At 39.6% G+C, this 12281-nt stretch overlaps 1 protein-coding gene across 1 annotated transcript in view; it reads right to left on the reverse strand.

Annotated features, from left to right (window-relative positions):
* The window catches only part of pth1r (parathyroid hormone 1 receptor), an 85462-nt gene that overhangs the window by 42064 nt on the left and 31117 nt on the right, over window positions 1–12281 (reverse strand). The window contains exon 2 of the mRNA XM_014191246.2: window positions 3976–4078. Coding sequence (XP_014046721.1) covers window positions 3976–4078 — 103 coding nt within the window. The remainder of the gene's footprint in view (window positions 1–3975; window positions 4079–12281) is intronic.

The following is a 12281-nucleotide window of genomic DNA, read 5'->3' on the forward strand; positions in this document are numbered from 1 at the left end:
AACTCAGCAAAAAAAGAAACGTCCCTTTTTCAGGACCTTGTCTTTCAAAGATAATCCAAATAACTTCAAAGATCTTCATTGTAAAGGGTTGAAAGACTGTCTCCCATGCTTGTTCAATGAACCATAAACAATTAATGAACATGCACCTTTGGAACGGTCATTAATACACTAATAGCATACAGACGGTAGGCAATTAAGGTCACAGTTATGAAAACTTAGGACACTAAAGAGGCCTTTCTACTGACTCTGAAAAACACCAAAAGAAAGATCCCCAGGGTCCCTGCTCATCTGTGTGAAGGTGCCTTAGGCATGCTGCAAGGAGGCACGAGGACTGCAGATGTGGCCAGGGCAATAAATTGCAATGTTCGTACTGTGAGAAGCCTAAGACAGAGCTACAGGGAGACAGGATGGACAGCTGATCGTCCTCGCAGTGGCAGACCACATGTAACAACACCTGCACAGGATCGGTACATCCGAACATCACACCTCCGGGACAGGTACAGGATGGCAACATCAACTGTCTGAGTTACACCAAAAACACACAATCCCTCCATCAGTGCTCAGACTGTCCGCAATAGGCAGGACCAGACAGGACTGGCAAAAAGTGCTCTTCACTGACGAGTCGTGGTTTTGTCTCACCAGGAGTGATGGCAGATTCGTGTTTATTGTCGAAGGAATGAGCGTTACACCGAGGCCTGTACTCTGGAGCAGGATTGATATGGAGGTGGAGGGTCCGTCATGGTCTGGGGCGGTGTGTCACAGCATCATTGGACTGAGCTTGTTGTCATTGCAGGCAATCTCAACGCTGTGCGTTACAGGGAAGACATCCTCCTCCCTCATGTTGTACCCTTCCTGCAGGCTCATGCTGACATGACCCTTCAGCATGACAATGCCACCAGCCATACTGCTTGTTCTGTACGTGATTTCCTGCAAGACAGGAATATCAGTGTTCTGCTCTGGCCAGCGAAGAGCCCGGATCTCAATCCCATTGAGCACGTCTGGGACCTGTTGGATCGGAGGGTGAAGGCTAGGGCTAGGGCCATTCCCCCCAGAAATGTCCGGGAACTTGCAGGTGCCTTGGTGGAAGAGTGGGGTAACATCTCACAGCAAGAACTGGCAACTCTGGTGCAGTCCATGAGGAGGAGATGCACTGCAGTACTTAATGCAGCTGGTGGCCACACCAGATACTGACTGTTACTTTTGATTTTGACCCCCATCTTTTTTCAGGGATACATTATTCAATTTCTGTTAGCCACATGTCTGTGGAACTTGTTCAGTTTATGTTTCAGTTGTTGAATCTTGTTATGTTCATACAAATATTTACACATGTTAAGTTTACTGAAAATAAACACAGTTGACAGTGTGAGGACGTTTCTTCTTTTGCTGAGATTAGAAACAAGTTCTATTTTAGCGCCTGGCTACACAGACGCTCGTTGATGTGCGTGAGCACTGTGGGTGCAATGATTGAATAACATGTATGTGTACATTTATTTTGCGACACGAGTGGTGTGGTCAGCATATCAAAAACATTAATGTGTTGGAAATTCCAAATTGTTTGCATAGTCAACTTACACACTTCCCCACCAGGCATGCCACCAGGGTTCTTTTCACAGTCCCCAGGTCCAGAACAGATTCAAGGAAACATAGAGTACTATATAGAGCCATGAGTGCATGCAACTGCTTTCCATCTTATATAGCGCAAGTTAACAGCAAACCTGGTTTCAAAAAACAAATAAAGAAACACCTCACGGCACAATGCCTCTCCCCCATGTGACCTACTTGCTGTGTGTATGTATTAAAACCTCTACAGGATCGGTGGGTCCCCTGCGGGACAGTTGAGCTAACGTAGGCTAATGCGATTACCATGAGGTTGTATGTAACAAGAACATTTCCCAGGACATAGACATATCTGATATTGGCAGAAAGCTTAAATTATTGTTCACCTAACTGCACTGTCCAATTTACAGTAGCTATTACAGTGAAATAATACCATGCTATTGTTTGAGGAGAGAGCACAGTTATGAACTTGAAAAGTTATTAATAAACCAATTAGCCACATTTGGGCAGTCTTGATACAAACATTTTAACAGAAATGCAATGTGTCATTGGATCAGTCCAACACTTTGCACATACACTGCTGCCATCTAGTGGCCTAAATGTTAATTGCACCTGGCCTGGAATAATACATTATGGCCTTTTTCTTGCATTCCAAAGATGATGGTACAAAAAAAACATGTTTTTTTCTTTCTATTATCTTTTACCAGATCTAATGTGTTATATTCTCCTACATTAATTTAACATTTCCACAAACGTCAATGTGTTTCCTTTCAAATGGTATCAAGAATGTGTATATCCTTACTTCAGGTCCTGAGCTACAGGCAGTTACATTTGGGTATATCATTTTAGGCGAAAATTGAAAAAAGGGTCCGATCCATAAGAGGTTTTTAAAGACAATTATTTCAATTTGTGATTTGCATTTCTGTCCATTTCACAAATTGACTAATTTAAAAAGAAACCGACCACAACTGGAAGTAAGATGTGTATTCTCCATGGTAATAAAATATTAGGCCGACTCAACACATATTTCATTTAAAATGTCAAATACTCTCCCAAATGACGAAGAAGGAAGCTGTTGAAGGATGAAATCTACCCTGGAATTGTACCCCCAGCTACCTGGAAAAATAATAACGCCTCATACGACAGACATGTCAAGCTGCATTAGGGCTGATGGTGGTCAGAGGTGGTAAGGAGACTCATTTTAGACAGCTCTAATGTGGCTCCAAGTGCTCTGCTTAGTGTTAGTGTCTGGGATCATTCTGATCAATACACTTTGAGGAACCACAGGCATGCCCTTTCCCTTTTAAACACTGAAACCATCTCGTACAAACAAGTCTTTTGATGATTGATGATGATCTTAAAAAGGTGTTCTTTTAAGTTCTATTTCAAGTTAAGCCTGAAAGCTGTGAACACTTGCAGAATCTGTGCACATTTGGGGAATATTGTGAGAGATAATATAACTCCTGGGAATCCATCAACAATACCCTTTGTATTTCTTAGTTCTACAGTACAATACAAATTTGTAATGGTGTGTTTAATTTACGGAGAAAGAATGTGTCTGTTTCCAACACAGAAAGAACACAAGAAGACCACAATGAACCGGGGTTAAAGAGAAAATAATATGACTGTCTGGATATGAAATCCAAAACCTCTTTAGAATAATCAAACTGAAAAAAATATACTGACCACAGAGACGGGAAATCTGTGGTCTGCCTGAAAGTGACGGTCTTCACACAACCACAAGTAAACAAATACGGACCGGATCAGATTCTCTCAAAAATCCCCCCGACCACCCTAACCATACAGGAAGAACTATAATAAATGTTCCACTCTTAATTTCAAACTATAGTCCAGCCGTAATTGTCCTGAATGAACGCTCCATATTAAAGCTACAATCTGGGATTGGATCAATGCCATCAGCATTCACACTAATTTGACTTATATGATTCAAATAGTGACAAAGGAAACCATTTTCTCCACAAGATAATTCATTAATAAGTGTACATTTTCCGGCGTTCTGTCAGAGTCAAATCATTATTCCTACAGAATGCCTGTTTAAGTTCTGACTCGCTCAATAATCTATACATCTCAGCCTCTTAAATCGACTGTTTCCTCTGCTCTGTGTGTTATTTTTTCTGCTGAGACAACACACAGTAGTAGACAAAATAATGCTTATACTTATGATATGCCCTCAGGTGTCAATGTGATATAACTACATTCGTGCCTGGTTAACAGAGCAGGCAGTGAACCAACAGAGATTAATTTAACTGTGCAGGGAGCCACATATGTAATTTATCCTATATCAACAGGACAGGACCATTTTCATGTCAATAAAAAAAAGAGGGTAGGCTGATACATCAGGTTTAAAGAACTTTTATCTGAGAAAAAGAACATTTAAAAATCAATTTTAAAACTCACCACCAGGCTTGTGTTTGTTCCTGATGGCTACCTCACACTTGCGTTTGGCTTTGAACAGCAGGCCGATCTGTTCCTCTTTGGTGAGCACATCATCTGCCTCTACCTGCATCAAGAAGGACAATGACACCGAGTTAGTAGACTGAGGAGCAATCGTTCTTCCATAAACACAATGGAAAAGTTTGTAACAAACATCAGATAGCAGAGCAGGAATGCATTGTTGTGAAACCACATCTAATTTCCCATATCAATAAGCATTTTATGCTAGGTTGACAACATTATTTTATGCGAGGTTGACCCAAACAGTTTGTAACAAACATCAGATAGCAGAGCAGGAAAGCATTGTTGTGAAACCACATTTATTTTCCCATATCAATAAGCATTTTATGTTAGGTTGACAGCACTATTTTATGTGAGGTTGTACACACACCCACCCCATCCTCATACTGTATACAAACAACAAGCCTAGCCAACAGCAGTAGGTGGTAGACTTGTAGCATGTGTAATGTGTACATAGACGCAATACAACCCGATTATCAAAACCCCATTCCTCTCATTGTCCCAGCCTAACAGTTTCCTAAAACACAAAAAAACGCATTTTCTTTCACAGTACAATTAAGATTAACCAACTAAGAGGTCTTTAACCAACTGTGAGTCACGGTGGTTTAGGTAAACGTAAAGTCGGTTACATATTTTTATTCCTGTCTTAACTGCCCATGAAGGCAAGGGGTTATAAAAGACCTTGCGGTTTCTGTTTCTTGTCTAAACAGTATCAGTTTCGCTCTTTGTTTATAGTCCCAGCTGGTACTCCTGTGATTTTAGTCACTCTGTGGCTGGTGTACCATTAAGCACTAATCAGATATGACCAAACCTTTTCCTCTTACACCTCGCAACATTTGCTCAACTTTCAAACAGCGCTGGAGACAGAGCCATAATATCCCAGGTGGGGTTTTCTCATTCAATGAAATGTCTGCACTTTAGAGATTACTACACTGACTACCCATACATCCAACCCTTACACACAAATGTACACACAAATACACACACTTAGAACTCACACACATACACACTCAAAGGCTTTTCAATTATACTGTATACTATTTATTCTACTGCATGTCCAATTCACTACCCACTATATATTTGTAAAAAATAAAAAATACAGTCATTAGATAATTATTTTGTAAATACAGTCCATTATTACATCATAATACCTCTTCTATTACTTATTATTTTTTAACTTGATTCTTTTATTCTTATCAATAGCTAGGTTTCCATCCAATTTGCGACAGATTTTCATGCAAATACTCTAGAATCCGGATAAAGAAAATATGCGCGTTTTCCCACCAGTGGTGTGTTTCCCCCAAATGGACTTTTTGCTAATAAAAATCTGTGCGTGATGAAATGTAATTGAAAAATGTCATTTTTCGCTCAAGTTTTCATGTACCGAATAAAAATCAAGTTCAATATGATGATCAATGCTTGACTGCCCTTTAACAAACAAAAGTATTCTCGCTGTTATCCATACAAATCTCATCATGTAGACTACCCGCACAACTTACCTGCATTGTAGCTGCGAGTTAATGGCTAGAGTGCACGTGCCAAGACCAGAGTAGGCCCATTTGCTATTTAACGCAACAGTTTTTGTGGCAAAATTATCGGTGGAGTTGAAAATGCGATGGGAACACATTGAACTTTAGATTTGTATTCGGTACATGAAAACTTATGCAAAAAAGTCAATTTTGTGTGCACTACATCACCACGTGCTGATTTTCCGTTTGGTGGAAACACACCACTGGTGGGTAAATTTGCATATTTTAGTATATTCACATAAAAATCTGTTGCCAATTGGATGGGAACCTAGCTACTGTGACTAAAGAAGTGATACAACTTTCATCCCTCAGCCAGTGTCAGAATCTCAGCATGTGGTACTGTATGTCAGCGTAGGTCTTACACAGATATCGATATAAACCGCATTAAAAGCTGGCATGCTCCAATGTGCCACCAAGTTGCCCCAAAGGAGACATTTGACTAAATGTAGGCCTACTCCCAGGAGAAAGTGAACTTGAGTCTTAATTAATAATAGGTATCAGAGTACAGCCTATAATGCTTACTCCAGTTGTCTGTATATCTAAACAACATACTGTGACTTCAATCTACCTTATATCATTAGGGAAATAAGATATGTGAGTTTTGTCTCTGAAGCCATGTGATTCAGGGGATATACTATTACATGACAAATGCCAGGCCCTCTCCACTGCAGCACTTGAAACCATAATGCTTGATCCATCAATATTTTCACTAGTTTAAGGCTTGAAATAAGGATGTCCATTTTGAGAGCTGAATGGGGTTATAGAGGAAAGAAGACATTTATGGCCTAAATGTAAACAACCACAGATGGAACAACATTTCACCACACAGCGACAAGGATAGATACAACCTGTTTACTGTACTGGCTATGCCAATATAGAATATTCCACAGGTCTATTCCAAAGAAGCGAAGATCATTTTCACATCTAAATCACTGCTGACTTATGTAACTTTATGCAGGGGTAATGCCAGTGACAGGCCAGAAAAACAACAAAACTGAGCTTGCTGACGTCAGCCCTTGAAAAGACTGGTGTCTTCATCATCTTCGTTCCAAATCTAAAGATGGCATATTCAGAAAATAATTAAGTTTGACATTAAGTAGCCATCTGAGGTCTTTAAAGAAACTATGCACAAGGAAGTTGAAGAACAAAGATCTTAAACATAACTGTATAGACCATTTTTACTTTGCAATTTGATTCTGCAGGTAAGAGAGAGGGCAGTGTTTTACCTTAGTTTCATGCAATGTGTTTTTAAGGCTTCCTGGAAGAAAACAGCTTTTTTAATCTAAATATATATATATATATATATATTTTATTATTTTATCTAAGTCTGCCCCTGAACTACAAATGACAGTTTGATAAATACCTTCAAGCCAGGAATTGATGGGGATTTGTCACCTTTAAAATGTTGTCTCTATATAATGGATAAATAAAGCTATATTCTACTGTGGACCTTTCTGGTATGGCTTAGTTTTGTGACCCTGTTGCATGGAAGAGTAATTGGGGTTACATTTGGGGCTGTGTGTTAAGACAGAAATAGGTAAAAGAGAATGAGAGACCCCCAGGTATAATGGAATTGCCCACAGACTCAAGAAGACAGTGCAGCTGGCACACGACTTGGTAAAGAAGAAATAATCCCTCTTTATAATGTCAAGATATCATGACATATCAATTCAGATTAGAGCCATCCTTTAGAGGAGTATCTTGGGTAATAAGCCTGAGCCTTACGATAGTTTTCAAAAACTGTTCCTTCTCCACTGGCCAGGCTCCAAACCACCAAAACAAACATAACTCTTACAGGGAGAAGCTTTGCACATTCTTATTTATCTGAATTTCATAAAAAAAATACAGTATTCTTTTTGTTAAATATTTTTGACAGCGTGCCAAAAAGAAAAATGAGGAAAGTACACACCATATAAATATGAGTTTTCATCATTGGTCCTCTAAATACAAACACTACTTGAATGAACAGACTCAAGAAAATTAATTAAATAAAATCTATTTTCAAGGAACTGTGCAGACCAATATTGAGTTTTCTGCATATAGACTGAAGGGACAAGACCATTGAAACAGTCAGTGTTGTACCACTATGGCTATTGCCTGTTGATGAATATACAGTACAATTGGATCCACTCTTGCTTTATTAAGTTTATAGACTAAATAAAACTGTACCCATTTACCGCACACTCAAAGTTGTCATCAATGCTGTTTGAGTAACACGAGAGAATAGATTTGGTTTCTGTTGAAATACTGCAGAAAGTAAAGATTGATTATTTTTGTTTTGTTGCAAATGCACATATACAGTGCATTCGGAAAGTATTCAGACCCCTTTACTTTTTCCACATTTTGTTACGTCACAGCCTTATTCTAAAATGTATTAAATAGTTTTTTCCCCTAATCAATCTACACACAATACCCGATAATAACAAAGCAAAAACAGTTTAGAATTTTTTGCAAATGTATTAAAATAAAAAACGGAAATATCAAATGTACATACAAGTATTAAGACCCCTTGCTATGAGACTCAAAATTGAGCTCAGGTGCATCCTGTTTCCATTGATCATCCTTGAGATGTTTCTCCAACTTGACTGGAGTCCACCTGTGGTAAATTCAATTGAATGGACACGATTTGGAAAGGCACACACCTGTCTATATAAGGTCCCACAGTTGACAGTGCATGTCAGAGCAAAAACCAAGCCATGAGGTCGAAGTAATTGTCTGTAGAGCTCCGAGACAGCATTGTGTTGAGGCACAGATCTGGGGAAGGCTACCAAAGAAATTCTGCAGCATTGAAGGTCCCCAAGAACAAAGTGGCCTCCATCATTCTTAAATGGAAGAAGTTTGGAACCACCAAGTCTCTTTCTAGAGCTGGCTGCCCGTCCAAATTGAGCAATCGGGGGAGAAGGGCCTTGGTCAGGGAGGTGACCAAAAACCTGATGGTCACTCTGACAGAGCTCCAGAGTTCCTCTGTGGAGAGGAGAGAACCTTCCAGAAGGACAACCATCTCTGCAGCACTCCCCCAATCAGGCCTTTATGGTAGAGTGGACAGACGGATGCCACTCCTCAGTGAAAGGCACATGACAGCCCGCTCGGAGTTTGCCAAAAGGCACCTAAAGGACTCTCAGACCATGAGAAACAAGATTCTCTGGTCTGATGAAACCAAGATTGAACTCTTTGGCCTGAATGCCAAACATAACATCTGAAGGAAACCTGGCACCATCCCTAAGGGGAAAAATGGTGGTGGCAGCATCATGCTGCAGGGATGTTTTTCAGCTGCAGGGACTGGGAGACTAGTCAGGTTTGAGAGAAAGATGAACTGAGCAAGGTACAGAGAGATCCTTGATAAACTGGCTCCAGAGCGCTCAGGAATTCAGACTGGGGTTAAGGTTCACCTTGCAACATGACAACGACCCTAAGCACACAGCCAAGACAACGCAGGAGTGGCGTCGGTACAAGTCCCTGAATGTCCTTGAGTGGCCCAGCCAGAGCCCGGACTTGAACCTGATCAAACATCTCTGGAGAGACCTAAAAATAACCTTGCAGTGACGCTCCCCATGCAACCTGAGAGCTTGAAAGGATCTGCAGGGAAGAATACAGGTGTGCCAAGCATGTAGCATCATACCCAAGAAGACTCAAGGCTGAAATTCTGCCAAAGGTGATTCAACAAACTACTGAATAAAGGGTCTGAATACTTATGTAAATGTGATATTTCCTGTTTTGCTTTAGTCATTCATTTAATCCATTTCAGAATAAGTCTAATGTAACAAAATGTGGAAAAAGTCAAGGGGTCTGAGTGATGACAAGAGTGCAAAAAGAATGAGTTGAGCTCAGAGTGGAGACAGTGGGTTCCACTACATTACCCATAGTCTTGATTACAGACATATAGTATTCTACAATGGCAAAAAGCATTTTCTGAAATCATTCCCTCTGTATATTTGTGACTAAAATGCTGAAAGTGGAAGTTTTCCCATCCAAAAACTGAACAACAATGCCTGTATATGTTCCAAGATGATTAAATGAACATGTATAAATTATATAAAATAAAAACAACAGACAAGTAAGTCGTTACTGAAATCATGTTTTCCACAAATAAAAAAGCAGGAAATTCTGAACACTTACAGTTGAAGTCTGAAGTTTACATTCACCTTAGCCAAATGGATTTAAACTCCGTTTTTCACAATTCCTGACATTTAATCCTAGTAGAATATCCCTGTCTTAAGTCAGTTAGGATCACCACTTTATTTAAAGAGTGTGAAATGTCAGAATAATAGTAGAGAGAATGATTTATTTCAGCTTTTATTTCTTTCATCACATTCCCAGTGGGTCAAAAGTATACATACACTCAATTAATATTTGGTAGCATTGCCTTTAAATTGATTAACTTGGGTCAAACGTTTCGGGTAGCCTTCCACAAGCTTCCCACAATAAGTTGGGTGAATTTTGGCCCATTCCTCCTGACAGAGCTGGTGTACCTGAGTCAGGTTTGTAGGCCTCCTTGCTCGCAGACGCTTTTTCAGTTCCGCCCACAAATTTTCTATGGGGTTGAGGTCAGGGCTTTGTAATGGCCACTCCAATATCTTGACTTTATTGTCATTAAGCAATTTTGCCACAACTTTGGAAGTATGCTTGGGGTCATTGTCCATTTGGAAGACCCATTTGCGACCAAGCTTTAACTTCCTGACTGATGTCTTGAGATGTTGCTTCAAGATACCCACATCATTTTCCTACCTCATGGTGCCATCTATTTTGTTTAGTTCACCAGTCCCTCCTACAGTAAAGCACACCCACAACATGATGCTGCCACCCCTGTCCTTCACGGTTGGGATGGTGTTCTTCAGCTTGTAAGCCCCCCCCCTTTTCCTCCAAACATAACAATGGTCATTCTCTAGGAGACAGAACGTGTCTCCTTCCTGAGCGGTATGACGGCTGCGCAGTCGCATGGTGTTTATACTTGCGTACTGTTGTTTGTACAGATGAACGTGGTACCTTCAGGTGTTTGGAAATTGCTCTCAAGGATGAACCAGACTTGTGGAGGTCTACAATTTTGTTTCTGAGGTCTTGGCTGATTTCTTTGGATTTTCCCATGATGTCAAGCAAAGAGGCACTGAGTTTGAAGGTAGGCCCTGAATCAATCTCCAATTGACTCAAATGATGTCAATTAGCCTATCAGAAGCTTCTAAAGCCATGACAACATTTTCTGGAATTTTCCAAGCTGTTTAAAGGCACAGTCAACTTAGTGTATATAAACTTCTGACCCACTGGAATTGTGAAATAATAATAATAATAATTGTGAAATAAGTGAAATATTCTGTCTGTAAACAATTGTTGGAAAAATTACTTGTGTCATGCATAAAGTAGACATCCTAACCGACTTGCCAAAACTATAGTTTGTTAACAAGAAATTTGTGGAGTGGTTGAAAAATGTGTTTTAATGACTCCAACCGAAGTGTATGTAAACTTCCGACTTCATCTGTATGTGGATGGACATGCATTTAATACATTAACCTTAACCTGGGATGGTTAAGATTAAGAAAGTTGAAAGTGAGAGATACAATAGCCTACTGCAGACAAATATGCCACAAGCTGTGTTCCAAATGTTCATGATGTGTATTTTGGGCAATTTGTAGGTTTGGGGTGTTCAAACATAAAGACAGACAAAGTATCATTCAATACACACAGCTAGGCCATTATAGTCGGAAATATAAATGTAAGGAAATATAACATACACTGACTATAGGAACAATTTATATTAGTGTTAAATGCATGTATTGCTTGTAAGAATAATGCTTGTTTTCTTGTGAAAGAAAATCTGCTCCCCTAAACCTTAAATTGTTAAGAATAAAGGTTAATAGCGGCTTCCTCATTATGAAGATTTAGAGTATCCATTGTGCTTTCTGCTCAGCTATAGGTGTGAATAACCGACATCCCAACATACACAAGGGAACGTTTTTATATCTCACTGTTGCTTTTCATTTCATGGCAAATTACACTTGATGGATTTTCAAAAACGTAGGTCATTTAGGGATAAGTCCAGCCACCAAACCATTAAATCATTTTTAATGCTGGGGGAGAAAAAGGCAAACACTGTATATTATTGACACAAAAGTCCTATGTCTACTTTCAGACGTCCAACTCCAGTTTCTGTGATTTGCCTGTCAACACCAAACTCCTGATCAGTAGGCGTTTTGATTGAAAACGTGCTTCAGATCAATTTCCTGAATGCTTAAGTAGTCTAGTAATAATCCTCCTTCTGTTGGTTAGTAAATAACTGAGGATGGGATTCTTGGTTAAACGTAAAGTGAGACTTTCCGCTCCAGATCACACTTCGTCACATAGATGATAAATAATATACAGATAATATTTACCCTGTTGCACCCGTAAAGCGCCTGAATTATGGGAATACAGGTATATGTTTGTTTTTTGTACTTGTTTTGGTCATTTGCCCTTCTTTACACCAGAGCCTAACATTTCCTTCCTTGTTGTTGGCTTATTTTCAAAATGCGATCCCAAGGGCTTTTTCGACTTTCCCTCCACACTTAAAAAAAGAAAAAAAAAAGAAGAAGGATCTTGTAAATTATAGCTCCGCTGAATCTTGTTTTTAATGGCCCGTCCACTATCTGGGAAAAAAACATGAATATGTTACTTTTGACATATTGCACCGCATGAATGTTTTAGCGTACGCGAGTTCCTGGATATTATAAACTCTATGAGTCAGTGCCACTC

This window comes from Salmo salar, chromosome ssa03 (genome assembly GCF_905237065.1).
Source record: "Salmo salar chromosome ssa03, Ssal_v3.1, whole genome shotgun sequence".
Lineage (NCBI taxonomy): Eukaryota > Metazoa > Chordata > Actinopteri > Salmoniformes > Salmonidae > Salmo > Salmo salar.